The sequence below is a fragment of the Felis catus genome, chromosome B1, assembly GCF_018350175.1.
Source record: "Felis catus isolate Fca126 chromosome B1, F.catus_Fca126_mat1.0, whole genome shotgun sequence".
NCBI classification, from domain to species: Eukaryota; Metazoa; Chordata; class Mammalia; order Carnivora; family Felidae; genus Felis; species Felis catus.
The window spans coordinates 17,323,896-17,339,127 of NC_058371.1; the positions used below are offsets into that span (position 1 = coordinate 17,323,896).

Here is a 15,232-nt window from a genome sequence, read left to right on the forward strand (position 1 = left end):
GTTTTAAACGTCTCACTCATGTCTCCCACTCTTTTCCCAAGTCCGGTAGGTATCCTTATGATCGTTGCTTTAAAGTCTGTATTTATCAGGTCTGTTACTTATTGCTGTTTTGCTTAGATCTCTGGCCGTGGCCTCATCCTGTTCATTGATTTCGGATAAATGTCTCCGTTTCCTCGTTTGGTCTGCCTCTCCGTGTCTATTTGTCCGTGTTAAGAAATGCACCTGTGTCTTCTGCTCTTGAAAGTAGTGGCATAATTAAGTCACTTCCCTGCCCTGCACTGTCTCCTGTTCCCCAGAACCTGGCCCTTCAGGAGAGTGTCCTGTGCGTGTCGCTTACGCCCTGCTCTTGTGTCTGGGTCACTTATCTTTTCGCTGAAGTCATCTGCGTTGACTCTCTGCCTGTTGCGGGCTGTGCTTGCTCCCTGTGGCATTCGTGGCACCAGCCCTTGGGGGGCATACCACTGGGGAACTTGGGAGCAGAGCAAACTGAGTGCTGGGACACATCTCCTATGCCTTATCCCCTGAAGTGCTGCAGCGGCCGGCGGCTGCACACCAGTGCAGCCAGGGGTATGCGGCTCGGCACGGTGTGGTGATTTGGCTCGTATTCAGCTATTTTGAATCGTCTCCACGTTTATTCGCTAGCTCAGCGGTCACAGAGCCTGTGGTCACATAGCCCCTTGGCAAAAACACACAGGACTTACTAGAGACTTGTTGAACTCATTATGGAATCAAAGTACAATTCATTTTTCCATTCCCAAGGAAACTATTTCCACTCTATGTTAGCAAACCAGATACATTTGTATCACTCACTGGAAAGTAATGGTTGGATCAGAAATGGGAGTACCTGATTATCACCAGAAAAGACAGATTCTGTAGGCAACGTCTAAAAGCATCAATAATCAATTGGTTTTGAAACAGGCATCTTCATCATTGACCTCCCATAATCGAAACAGAAATGTGTCCTTGTAATAAATGGTTTCCTAGGGTGAGAGCATTGTTACAAATAACAAAGCACAACATCTAAATAACGCTTTATTTTTTTTTGAAAGCTGCGGATGCTATTCTTATTCTTGAAAATCATCGACGTTAAAGATGAATCTGTTGGCTAAAACACACAATATGCACATGTACACACTCATACTCAAAGGCGTTCTCTGATGTTAAACTCTTTAATGGTAAAAAAAAAAAAGCAAAGTAATTGCTTTTATGAATTTAAAACGTTTCTGTTCTAGAGGTGGTAAATACAAAATATGAATAAAGCTTATGATTCTAACATCATGATATATTCCTATATGTCGTATGATGTTCCATAGTTGAAATTAAATTCCTCTCTGTCACCTTAAACAGGGTGATTGCAAATGTGACTCCATTATCCTTCCAGTGGTAGACCAGCATGAGCTGACCCCAATTGGGATTTGCCCCAACATTTCAAGAAATTGACCCAGCTAAGATCATACTCCTCTAAACATTCTAATTACCCGATAATCTCTTGGTACCCACTCAATTTGTTACTGAATTCTTACCCTGTTTGTTACTGTTACACTATATGTCCACGGAGATTTTGAGTACATTTTTCTCCATTTTGGCTTTGTCCTGTATTTTACAAATCGAGCTTACATTCAATCTTTGGTTGTTCTGTAGACCTCTGCTAAAATACTTATCAACAACATAAATATTGAATAGGATTAAAACCAATACCACTTCTCCTCTAAATTTTCACCAACACACAGTTTTAGGAGTTTTGCAAAAGTTGTGATCAATATAGGAAAGCTGATGTTACCATTGTGTAGAACATCGCACTTTTTGTACTGTACGAGATAATTTTTTTTCTTTCTAAATTTTCTTTTCTTTTTCAATGTCTGAAATTTATTGTCAAATTGGTTTCCATACAACACCCAGTGCTCATCCCAAAAGGTGCCCTCCTCAATGCCCATCACCCACCCTCCCCTCCCTCCTACCCCCCCCCCCCCATCAACCCTCAGTTTGTTCTCAGTTTTTAAGAGTCTCTTATGCTTTGGCTCTCTCCCACTCTAACCTTTTTTTTTTCTTCCCCTCCCCCAGGGATTTCTGTTAAGTTTCTGAGGGTCCACATAAGAGTGAAAACATATGGTATCTGTCTTTCTCTGTATGGCTTATTTCACTTAGCATCACACTCTCCAGTTCCATCCACGTTGCTACAAAGGGCCATATTTCATTCTTTCTCATTGCCATGCAGTACTCCATTGTGTATATAAACCACAATTTCTTTATCCATTCATCAGTTGATGGACATTTAGGCTCTTTCCATAATTTGGCTATTGTTGAAAGTGCTGCTATAAACATTGGGGTCCAAGTGCCCCTATGCATCAGTACTCCTGTATCCCTTGGGTAAATTCCTAGCAGTGCTACTGCTGGGTCATAGGGTAGGTCTATTTTTAATTTTTTGAGGAACCTCCGCACTGTTTTCCAGAGGGGTTGCACCAATTTGCATTCCCACCAACAGTGCAAGAGGGTTCCCATTTCTCCACATCCTCGCCAGCATCTATAGTCTCCTGATTTGTGTATTTTGGCCACTCTGACTGGCGTGAGGTGATATCTGAGTGTGGTTTTGATTTGTATTTCCCTGATGAGGAGCGACGTTGAGCACCTTTTCATGTGCCTGTTGGCCCTCTGGATGTCTTCTTTAGAGAAGTGTCTATTCATGTTTTCTGCCCATTTCTTCACTGGGTTATTTGTTTTTCGAGTGTGGAGTTTGGGGAGCTCTTTATAGATTTTGGATACTAGTCCTTTGTCCGATATGTCATTTGCAAATATCTTTTCCCATTCCGTTGGTTGCCTTTTAGTTTTGTTGGTTGTTTCCTTTGCTGTGCAGAAGCTCTTTATCTTCATAAGGTCCCAGTAGTTCATTTTTGCTTTTAATTCCCTTGCCTTTGGGGATGTTTCAAGTAAGAAATTGCTACGGCTGAGGTCAGAGAGGTCTTTTCCTGCTTTCTCCTCTAGGGTTTTGATGGTTTCCTGTCTCACATTCAGGTCCTTTATCCATTTTGAGTTTATTTTTGTGAATGGTGTGAGAAAGTGGTCTAGTTTCAATCTTCTGCATGTTGCTGTCCAGTTCTCCCAGCACCCTTTGTTAAAGAGACTGTCTTTTTTCCATTGGATATTCTTTCCTGTTTTGTCAAAGATTAGTTGGCAATACTTTTGTGGGTCTAGTTCTGGGGTTTCTATCCTATTCCATTGGTCAATGTGTCTGTTTTTGTGCCAATACCATGCTGTCTTGATGATTAAAGCTTTGTAGTAGAGGCTAAAGTCTGGGATTGTGATGCCTCCTGCTTTGGTCTTCTTCTTCAAAATTACTTTGGCTATTCGGGGTCTTTTGTGGTTCCATATGAATTTTAGGATTGCTTGTTCTAGCTTCGAGAAGAATGCTGGTGCAGTTTTGATTGGGATTGCATTGAATATGTAGATAGCTTTGGGTAGTATTGACATTTTGACTATTTATTCTTCCAATCCATGAGCACGGGATGTTTTTCCATTTCTTTATATCTTCTTCAATTTCCTTCATAAGCTTTCTATAGTTTTCAGCATACAGATCTTTTACATCTTTGGTTAGATTTATCCCTAGATATTTTATGCTTCTTGGTGCAATTGTGAATGGGATCAGTTTCTTTATTTGTCTTTCTGTTGCTTCATTGTTAGTGTATAAGAATGCAACTGATTTCTGTACATTGATTTTGTATCCTGCAGCTTTGCTAAATTCATGTATCAGTTCTAGCAGACTTTTGGTGGAGTCTATCGGGTTTTCCATGTATAGTATCATGTCATCTGCAAAAAGTGAAAGCTTGACTTCATCTTTGCCAATTTTGATGCCTTTGATTTCCTTTTGTTGTCTGATTGCTGATGCTAGAACTTCCAACACTATGTTAAACAACAGCAGTGAGAGTGGGCATCCCTGTCATGTTCCTGATATACGAGATAATTTTTTAAAGGATATTCCTTAGAGAAAAGTAAAAAGTGGGAAACAAATTATAAAAATTGTTTTTAAAAAGAAAAGCCTCCTGTATCCCTTGGGTAAATTCCTAGCAGTGCTATTGCTGGGTCATAGGGTAGGTCTATTTTTTATTTTTTGAAGAACCTCCACACTGTTTTCCAGAGCGGCTGCACCAGTTTGCATTCCCACCAACAGTGCAAGAGGGTTCCCATTTCTCCACATCCTCGCCAGCATCTGTAGTCTCCTGATTTGTTCATTGTAGCCACTCTGATGGGCGTGAGCTGGTTTCTCAGTGTGGTTTTGATTTGTGTTTCCCTGATGAGGAGTGACGTTGAGCATCTTTTCATGTGCCTGTTGGCCTTCTGGATGTCTTCTTTAGAGAAGTGTCTATTCATATGTTTTCACTCTTATGTGGATCCTGAGAAACTTAACAGAAGCCCATGGGGGAGGGGAAGAAAAAAAAAAGAGGTTAGAGAGGGAGAGAGCCAAAGCATAAGAGACTTTTAAAAACAGAACAAACTGAAGGTTGGTGGGGGTGGGAGGGTGGGGAGGGTGGGTGATGGGTATTGAGGAGGGCACCTGTTGGGATGAGCACTGGGTGTTGTATGGAAACCAATTTGACAATAAATTTCATATTTAAAAAAAAAAAAGAAAAGGCTGCTTATGCTCAGGCTATTTGCAAAAATAATAATTTAGTAATTTAAACTGACTTGAAATGTATCTAATTCCAAATGTGTCTGCTTATTCACAGTGAAATATTTGATGATGTATCAGAGACAGTCCAAAAAATGGTCAAAATTATTATTCATTACACAACATTCAGGCTGAATGTGTTCACTTAATGAGCAATTATCGATTTAATCTCTAAGATTGGTCATCCTCCAGTATTACTTGTCAAAATATTTAAAGTCAGGTAGTTCTGCTACTTTGTCAGATAAAAAAAAGTCCTGTTTATACATGGAGATGGTTCCTACATAAATATTTGGTAATGAAATCTACAACAGAGTAGACAAACTGAAATTATTCCTCCCTCCCCCCATCTGCAGTATCTATTAGTTGTAACCGAATACAATCACATTTTGTGTGATCATGTAGCTTACATAACAATGTGTAGTCAGTATGTCCCACACTCATCTGTTGCAAACAGGTATAAGAAATAAAATAACATGTTTAAAAGTGACGTTCTCTAGGGGCCAGCAAGAATCCTACGTAATGTACATTTTTCATACGAGAATACAATTGAGGTGGTCATTCCACTGGTAATAGTCAAATGATTTACTTAAATTAGAATGGTCAAATTCTTTGGTCTATCCACTTCAACTGAGTATTAGGAACTTAAATAACATAATGTTAATAATTGCACATGATTCTGGCAGTTGATTTCAGAAGACGGTGATAGATGTTTTGCTATCCTTATTCCAAATCAAATGGTCTTGTGTAGATTTTACCCATCTAGAGTCTCAGAATGCACTGACTGTTTTTGAGAAAAAGACATCCCCCCCCCACCCTGTTACGACATATGTACTGTTTTCAGCCTCACAAAGCCTCCAGCCTATACACAAGCTATACACAAATATTAATATATTTCGTTAAGGACTTCCTACTTATTAATTTTACAGTGAGGAAGCCACTGATAATATTTTGAATGTTTAAAAGACTTCTACAAGGAGATGCCATTAGAGGAAATCTGAGACTTTGCCCTTGATCTTGATGAGTTGCTTTCTTATTGTCAGTGTTTGAACGAGCTAGTGTTCCCATGTAGTGAAGAAAAACATTTCAAGACTTTAAAGTTACACACCTCATCTTCAGGTGAGATACTCTACTTGGCAGACAATTTTTAAAGGGCACAGTTTCTAGTCAGCATTTTTGCTATTGTATAAGTTAAGAAACAGAATTCTATAAAGAGCAAAGGAACACACAGTTAGCAACGTAGTAATTCATCCCCAGCATCAAGATAAAAGTGTCATACACTTAAAAAAGAGTTTAGCTGCCATGGTTAATATTTTTAAGGTTCAATTATATGAAATTTGGAACATGGATTTAAAACTCATCTCTACTATTTAGTGTTGGTTCTGACTAGAACATTTACACAAAAATGACTCGATGGGTAAAGTCCTAGACATAACTTACACACACACACATATATACACATACATTTGACTCCATAACCCCACCACAAACCATGACTTAATGTTTCTCAAATATCCTTGATAAAAACAGTTAACAGAAGAACCTTTTAAAACCATTGATAGAACTTTCCAAGGAGATTCTGATTATCTAGACAGAGATTAGCAAATATATCAGATCACTCTGTGTCTTATGTATATAGTTGCAAATCACCAACTCCACCTGTGTGACAGTTCTGTTGCAGAACTTTATAACGCTAGAAAACATGTCTCTAATTTCCTGCAAAGCACTCCAGTAACAAACCTCAAGATGGTCCTAAATAGCTTTTTGGAGTGAATGAGAGCCATAGTTCATGAAACCATAGTTTACCTGTGCGTTTTTTCTTCTCCTAGACTTTCAGGATTATTAGAGCAATCAAATACTGAAATGAATTATTAAAGAATATTGTTTTGAAATATTTATACAAGGAAAGCAATCTGGTTCAGATATTTACTTGCCGAAAGAGATTATCAATCTAGAACACAGTCAGCACTATACCTAAGGATCTATAGCTCTTTGATTCTTGGTACATTTTAACTAAACTCATTAAATGACTTCATAAATTAACAGAGATCAAAACAATTTGTCAGTGACATGAATAATCTTCAGTGACAAAATAAGAAGCCAATGTCTAATAAAATCCAATAGAATTGGGGCGCCTGGGTGGCGCAGTCGGTTAAGCGTCCGACTTCAGCCAGGTCACGATCTCGCGGTCCGTAAGTTCGAGCCCCGCGTCAGGCTCTGGGCTGATGGCTCGGAGCCTGGAGCCTGTTTCCGATTCTGTGTCTCCCTCTCTCTCTGCCCCTCCCCCATTCATGCTCTGTCTCTCTCTGTCCCAAAAATAAATAAAAAACGTTGAAAAAAAAATTTTAAAAAATCCAATAGAATTTTGTATTTCGCTATTGCTTTCAAATACTGTGGTTATTGAGATCTGGAAAAGAGCTCCATCATATAGTTCATTCTTTATCTAGTTGAACATGCAACACTCGAGAGAAAGAGACCGCATTTAGAATCATGACTATAGTCACCCATTGCTACCAGTGCCAAGTGAAAACTTGGCTGTGGTTTGTTGCTGATGTGTTGTTATTCCCTGATTTATTTTCAGCCTGTCGCCGTGTAATGAATCAATCATCCCACTTCTCTCTTGTTGTTCCATTTGCTTGTTTATGACTACGACACATCATTTGTTTTCCCACAAGAAATCTTCAAAAAGTGGAGGAAAAAAGCAAATGCTTTATGACGCTCATTTGCCATAAAAGTTTGCACGCTGTTTCTCCACGTGAATACATTGAGCATTTTTATTTAAAAATCATTGCCCGCCCACGCCTCTGTCCCTGAACCATATTCTCCAATTAACATATAACTCTTAGGTTCTGTATTGCTCTTCATAAGCAGAATTAGAGACCGATTCAAAAGGCTGAACCCACAGAGCTCATAAATTAGAGACAACCTCCTAGGAGTGCAAGTCTTCTCGACTACCCTGTGCTTCTAGGCATCTGTCAAGAGGGAGGCAACCACGAAAATGAGTAAGACCTTGAGAAGTGTGTACACCTTGTCAGCAATGCTTTGTGTTTTAAACACAGTCCACTTTTACTAGGTTCTTGTTGGTCACTAACGGAGAGGGTTTGCATTTAACCCTATCTGCAGCATCATGAGAACGACACACAGAGAACATTCTGGCTGTACACAGCGAGACTATAATTCTTCTGTATTCCTTCCTGAAATTTTGGTTCAGGAGCCCATATATAATGGCATTGAGGCAGCTGTTGAAATATGCCATATAGTAACTCGCCACAAACAGCCACTCTGGGATCCTGGGTACCATGCTGGCGGGGTCTGAAGCCACCGCAAGACCAATAAAGTTGAGAGGAGCCCAGCAAATGGCAAAAAGTACAAAAACCACAAACATGGTGACAAAGTTCCTGAAGTCCTGTGGTTTCATTTTGGGTTTGCTGTCAGGTTTCACCCTCCGCCTGACCCGAAGAACCAGGACCCATATTCTCAGGTAGCAGAGGATGACTACGGTCATAGGAACGAGGAAATGAAAGACCACTACCGCGATTGTGTATGCTGAGCTGACAGACTGCGTAAACGTGCAGGAGTAGATCCTCGGGTCGTACTGCAGGGTGCCGGTACGCAGGTTGGGCACGATCGCCACGAGGGTCAGCATCCATATCAGGAACACGCAGCAGAGGGAATTCCTGCAACTGCACAGCTTGTCGTACTTGAGGCTGTGGCAGATGTAGCAGTAGCGGTTGACGGCAATTCCAGTGATATTGAATATTGAGCCAATGACACTCAAGCCCATCAGGAACCCGCTAATTTGGCAGTGCAGATGGCCCAGATTCCACCCGTTGTTAAATATAGATATCAGCACCAAGGGGTATGGATACACGGCTACCACCAGGTCCGCAACCGCCAGGCTCACCACGAATAGATTTCCTACAAGAGAAAGGTTCAGAAAATACAGGTTGTTACCGATCTTGTGCGGATTGCAGGGGCTTTCTTTCACAGTTCTTTTTGCTCAAAGGGCTCTTCTTACAACTCAGCTAACCGGGCATCACAGCTGCTGCCGCATGATAAATGAAATGGAGGCCATCTTCACCCGGAAGTAAGCCCACCATGGCCCTGGTCAAGTCAGTTCTGCTGTTCACAAATTCCCACGTCCCTAAAACGAGGCATATTCCATGTCAGAAACTGATGTTCTTCAAACCATTTGGTTTCTCTTGTAATTAAAAAAAAAAAAAAAAATCTCGAGTTCAGTATACTCGTGTTACATATTTTGTTCTGGAATATTCTACATGGCCTGAGAAAACTCATGTCCCACATTTTCCCAAGTGACGTGTGACTTCTCTAAGTTCTGAGCTTTCTGTCCCTCTAAGTCTCCAGCCACCCTCAAAGGCTGCCTCTAACTTCTGTTCTTGGGGAGCAATAAATCCTTGACCATAGTATAACAGTTAAGAGGAAAAGGGTTCTTTCGTCAACTGTCTGGGTTAGAATATTGACTTCACCCCTTGCTAGCTGTCTCCCTGAGGCAAGTATCATCATCTCACCAGACGTCGACTTCCTCTTCTCTAAGATGGTGATAACGATAGTACCTTCTTCATAAGGGGATGATGAGCGCGAATTGAGACAGTCTATGTCAAGTACCAAGCAGAATCTGTCACGTGATAAGCGCTCCACAAATGTTGGTATTCTACAACACTCACCTCAATCCAAAGGAGAAGGTAGAAATACTTGTAGATTTCATAAAGAACTTAAGGTCTAAAAATTAAACCCTAAATATTTTCTATGTTAATAACGCAACATTTTAAAGTCCAAAAACAAGGAACTCTGGTCAAATTTTAGAAGATACTCTGCAAGGATGTTCTTTACTTTGGTGGCTCATTTTGTCTTTGTTTCTTACTCTTCTTTCTGCCTTGAATGGCTCCTCTCTCCCGTTTTTAAAATGGAACCCATTTTCCCAAACCCATTTTCGATAGAAATGCCCAAAGCCTTTACTTACTTGCCCAACTATGTGGAAAACCTTCCTCTTTTGAAGGCTTCTAAATCACATTTTTATACCACATTTAATTTGGATTAACTCATGATAAATTTCATTCAATAAAACCTTACCGAATGCATTTAATAGGTGGTGGAGAAACAGAAATGTACAGACAGTGATCCTATGATCCTTAAGCTTAGAAAAATAAGATAGAAGTACAATATGTACAGAAAAGGAATGGAGTGAGCATGAAAGAATTGGGGAGGAACATTCCAGGCAGAGTGACCTTACGTTTTGCATTTTATTATACTTGTGCACTTAACTTTGCTATATTCCCATACTGTAGTACCCTAAAAGTGTGTCCACCTCATAAATGCATCTAGAATAGTACCCACTTGGGACTTCTGTTCAAATGCTTGATGGCAGATATTAAATGGTCATCTCCCAATACCTGAAATAAAATACCCTTTGTAGGGGAAGTTCCTGTCTGGTTAATTTTATTTCACAGTCCTCCAAAAATTGCAAAGAAGTGAAGTAAGATAGTTGTGGCTAAAATAAAATAAAAAAAAAGTCATGGATTTGTCATTTAAGTAGGAATTTCAGATAAATTGTTGTAAATACAACTTCTTCAAAAGCTGGCTATACGAGGCCAAATTAAAGCAATCAGAACAAATTTATGTCTCCCCACAGAACAATTCCAATCGCCAGTGAAATATTTAAATTCCAACGTGGGCATGTTTTAATGAATTTTTAACTCAAAGTGGGTAATACTTTAAAAATATGTACAATATGTGAAATTCAGCTACAACTTGTCATCGAAGCAGTACATTTTTACCTAAAACGTCATAATGACAAATGGACATAAATAGATTTATTTTTCAAGAGCCTAAAACTGAGATCATAAACCGTGTCACAGGTTTGTTTCATAGCATTCATCCTCTGCCCCATGTAGTTTGCAGCAATTAGGCTTTTTTTAAGTCGTTACATTAATTAAATCGTTTGTTTAGTTTTCTTTGAACTAATCCCATTTTACCAGAGTTGGGAGAAAAAAACAATTAAGCCATAGGCTCTTTGTAGATGTGGCTAATAGTGTCTCAGCTGGAAGCTTTATCACATCTGCAATGTGTGCGTAGAGGGTGTGTGTGTTGGGGAGGAGAATGATAAGGTAAGAGTAATTAACTTAATCATGATCATCCACATTATAAGATCACCTATTTCATCTCAGCCCTGTGTGTGTCCAGACAGACCGCCATCTCTCCATTTTTGCAGATACCCAACCCTCTGTACAACCAGCACAACGACGCATTCTGAAATTTCAAGTAAGTCCTGTGAACGGCTAGCAATTCCTCTCCTGTTGGATTTACGTCCAGCCCTTGCCCCAGAGGAACTGTAGACTCAGAGGATGTTAAGATGGGGAGGAACACTAGTGATCATGCAGGATAATTCCTACTTTTTAGAGGTGAGGAAAGCTGAGAAACGGGGAACTCAATCGGAAGAAGTCATACCATGAATGCAAGATTGCCACGGCGCTGTTTATTTGTTAATGTCGCTCGGTGCATTTCCCTAAGAGAGTTCCTGTGGCTAGAAGTAGGTGAGGGTTGGGTAATGGGCCCTCTGGCCAGGCAGGCCCTGGCTTAGAGCCTCTTTAGGCATAATTCTAAAAAAGCATCTTAGAACCAGAACGAGGGGAAGGCAGTTACGGGTCTCTGTACCGGTAACAAGAAGATACCGCAAACAGCCTCACGATGATTAAAGACACAGGCAAACTAGAAAGTGCTGAGCAAACAATCATTCTGGTGAATAAAACCTTAAATTGTAAGTGAAATGTGGCACGGATGTGAATGAGATCAGATAGCAGACAGCTGAAGAGTTGCCTTGGCTGAACCGCCTCCTTCAGCACGAGTCCGGGGACTTCCCTCTGGGAATGACCAGAGCAAGGGGTCATCGCCTTTCTATTTAGAAATACTTTTCTTCTTACCATCTTCCCACAGCTCAAGCTGTTAAGTCCATGAGGGTGGCGCCCACCTTACGCATCTTTCTCCCCCTACGACAGGGCCTGGCGCAGAGTTGTGTCTTGACACAAAATGCAGAGTGGGTCTATCTTATGTGGACTAAGCTGAAAGGGCATTTGCATGCAGAGCTTCAGGGTTTTCTGTTCCCCGGCAGAGACCATTGCATGAGGGGTAAAAGGTGGAAGCGAAGCAGCAGTCGAGTCCTCTGTGCGCTTCCAGGCGGGCACACGGCCCCCGGCACTGTGGGGGCTCTGGCCCTCTCACTCCTGTCCCCGGCCTGCAGTGAGGGCTGCCGATGCAGGGGGCCCACAGCGTCTCCTGCTCCTTCTCGGAGCTCCAGCCTGGCTTGGAGAAAGGGAGACTGACAAGAGTTCAGTCCGTCCTCCTGGGTTCCAGCCCTTCCTCCAACGATCTCGTTTGCCCTTGCTTTCCCCCTTGACATCCATCTTTTCTTCTCAGGTGCCTTATCTATAGACTCTAGGCTCCTGAAGGTTAATTTGATGTGTCAGCACGACCAGGGTCATGGGATGCTCAGGGAGCCGGTTAAACATCACTTGTGGGTGTGTCTGGAAGGGTGGTTCCAGAGGAAATTAGCATTTGAATGAACAGACCAGGTAAAGCAGAGGTCCTCCGGTGTCAGCCAATCCAGTAAGGGCCTGACTAACACAGAAAAGTTGAAGGAAAGGGAAACTCAGTCTCTCTGCCTGCCTCCTTAGGCTGGAACATCAGTCTTCTCAGTCTGTAGAATGGGATGACAGTACAGGTGCTCTCGGGTCTTGGGATTCAGACCAGAACTACACCAGCTCTCCTGGGTCTCCAGCTTATAGATAGTAGACTGAGGGACTTCTCAGCCTCCACAGTCAAGCGAGCCAGTTCTTGATAATAAATACAGTAAGCCAATATAATGTTATAGGATATATAATATATTAATAAAATAGATATACTAATAAACTAATAGAATATACTATTCTAAATAGAATATATACTAGCATACTAATAGACTATTCTGTTATTTATTGTATATATCCTATGTCCTACTGCTATATAGGGAACATATTATTCTCTGAATAGAACACATTGAATATACTACTAGAATATATATATTCTGTTGGCTCCGTTTCTCTGACGAACCCTGGCTAATACAAGGCCCCGGCACCAGACATAGAAGCAACAGCTTCAACTGAATTGTTTAATCAGCTCCCATAATTGCTCTACTCATTTTGTTTCTCAAATCGATTGAACCCTGACTGATATAAAATTTGGTACTAGAAGTAGACCGAGAAACTTTAAGGAGGGTTTCTCTGTGTTGGTTCTTTAGTGGCCTGGATTTAATTCTCTGATGGCATTAGATTTAAAAGCATTAAAAACCTTGTTTCCGGGACCAAGAGGGACCCTGGTAGTTCATGGCATACAGTGGCAAAAGAGTTATTTAAAATATCACCTGTGTTCATCTTCCAAGGTGAAAAACGAGTTGGTGCATCACCCTCCTACCACTAAATACACACACACACACACACACACACACACACACACACACACACACACACCCCTAATTTTGACATGCTACACCAATCCGTTTACTGAATAACCCAAAAAGCAGGCAGTTTCGAGTCGAGCCGAGAATAAGAAAAGTCTCTGAAAGCTATTCTACCATTGGACTCATATGATCCAATGGTGTTTGAATTGTTTGTAGTAGATCTGGGTAAGGCTCCCTTACCAGGCACAGAGTGACTTATAACCATAGACTCAACATTTTGTGACAAATCTATGCCTTCCTTTGCAGACTAGAATTCCCCTTTAGAGAAACAGTCATTGGCTTGCTACTCAGCCTTAGCAGAGTCTGAAAACTTGACCACAGATGACCAAGTGACCGTGTGATCTGAAAAATCTCTTACAGACTACGTATTGTCTGACCCGCTAAAATCAATCAAGTTGGCCTGCACCGTATAGAACAGAAGTGGTGTAGACAAAATCTGGCCCAAGCATGTATTGAGGGCACAAGGAAATTTCATGAGCAAGTGTCACAGATGCCCGTGGCCCACATTCCTACCACATTGCCCCCTTTTTCACAGCCTCCACCTATGGCCTCATGAGGAGTCCCCTGTGGTCAGTTAATAAGGAAGGAAAAAACTTCTGGCATGCTTTACAGATGGTTTTGCATGACATGCTAGTCCTGTCCCAAACTGGATGTTGCAGCACTACTGGCCAAGTATACCCAGTGAACAGAACTTGAAACTGGTTGTTGATTTTGCCTGGAAACAGAGATGGCCCCAGGCACACACTTACCCTGATTCATAGACAGTGGCTAATGGTATAGCAAGATGGTCAAGGACTGGAAGGAACAGGTTTAGAAAACTGGTAACACAGGAAGCCGAAGAAAGAGTAGGAACACAGGCCTCTCAGAATGGGCAATGAGTATGAAGATACATGTGTCCCATACAAAACTCACCAGAAAGCAATCTCAGCAGAAGAGGATCTGGGGTATTTTGTTTGTTTTTTTTTGGTTTGGGGGGGTTTTCTTTTGTTTTTAGCCAGAAGAGGATCTTTTTTTTTTTTTAATTTATTTTTTAAATTTACATCCAACTTAGTTAGCATATAGTGCAACAATGATTTCAGGAGTAGATTCCTTAATGCCCCTTACCCAAGCCCATCCCGCCTCCCACAATCCCTCCAGGAACCCTCTCTTTGTTCTCCGTATTTAAGAGTCTCTCATGTTTTGTCCCCTTCCCTGTTTTTATGTTATTTTTCTTTCCCTTCCCTTATGTTCATCTGTTTTGTCTCTTCAAGTCCTCAAATGAGTGAAGTCGTAAGATATTTGTCTTTCTCTGACTTACTAATTTCACTTAGCATAATACCCTCTAGTTCCATCCATGTAGTTGCAAATGACAAGATTTCATTCTTTTTCATTGCTGAGTAATACTCCACTGTATACATATACCACACCTTCTTTATCCATTCATTCATCGATGAACATTTGGGCTCTTTCCATGCTTTGGCTGTTGTCGATAGGGCTGCTATAAACACTGGGGTACATGTGCCCCTTCAAAACCGCACACCTGTATCCCTTGGATGAATACCTACTAGTGCAATTGCTGGGTCATAGGGTGAATCTACTTTTAATGTTTTGAGGAACCTCCATATTGTTTTCCAGAGTGGCTGCACCAGCTTGCATTCCCACCAGCAGTGCAAAAGAGATCCTCTTTCTCTGCATCCTTGCTAACATCTGTGGTTGCCTGAGTTGTTAATGTTAGCCATTCTGACAGGTATGAGGTGGTATCTCATTGTGGCTTTAATTTGTATTTCCCTGATGACGAGTGACGTGGAGCATTTTTTCATGGCTTGGTTGGCCATGCAGATGTCTTCTTTGGAGAAGTGTCTATTCATGCCTTTTGCCCATTTCTTCCCTGGATTATTAGTTTTTTGGGTATTGAGATTGATAAATTCTCTATAGATTTGGGATACTAATCCTTTATCTAATATGTCATTTGCAAATATCTTCTCCCATTCTGTCGGTTGCCTTTTAGTTTTGCTGATTGTTTCCTTCCCTGTGTAGAAGCTTTTTATTTTGAGGAGGTCCCAGTAGTTCATTTTTGCTTTTGTTTC

At 41.0% G+C, this 15,232-nt stretch overlaps 1 protein-coding gene and 1 long non-coding RNA gene across 4 annotated transcripts in view; one reads left to right on the forward strand and one right to left on the reverse strand.

Moving 5' to 3' along the window:
• The window catches only part of LOC123384774, a 128,050-nt gene that overhangs the window by 107,021 nt on the left and 5,797 nt on the right, over positions 1-15,232 (forward strand). Inside the window, exon 3 of one of the 3 annotated variants that reach the window (XR_006596299.1) lies at positions 7,239-7,360. The exons of the other annotated variants lie outside the window; for them this stretch is intronic. This is a non-coding gene — a long non-coding RNA (uncharacterized LOC123384774). Of the gene's footprint in view, positions 1-7,238; positions 7,361-15,232 lie in introns of those variants that run through there. 3 annotated transcript variants of the gene reach the window in all.
• MTNR1A (melatonin receptor 1A) overlaps positions 7,707-15,232 on the reverse strand; it is a 39,897-nt gene continuing 32,371 nt past the window's right edge. Inside the window, exon 2 of the mRNA XM_023252374.2 lies at positions 7,707-8,575. Coding sequence (XP_023108142.1) covers positions 7,707-8,575 — 869 coding nt within the window. The remainder of the gene's footprint in view (positions 8,576-15,232) is intronic.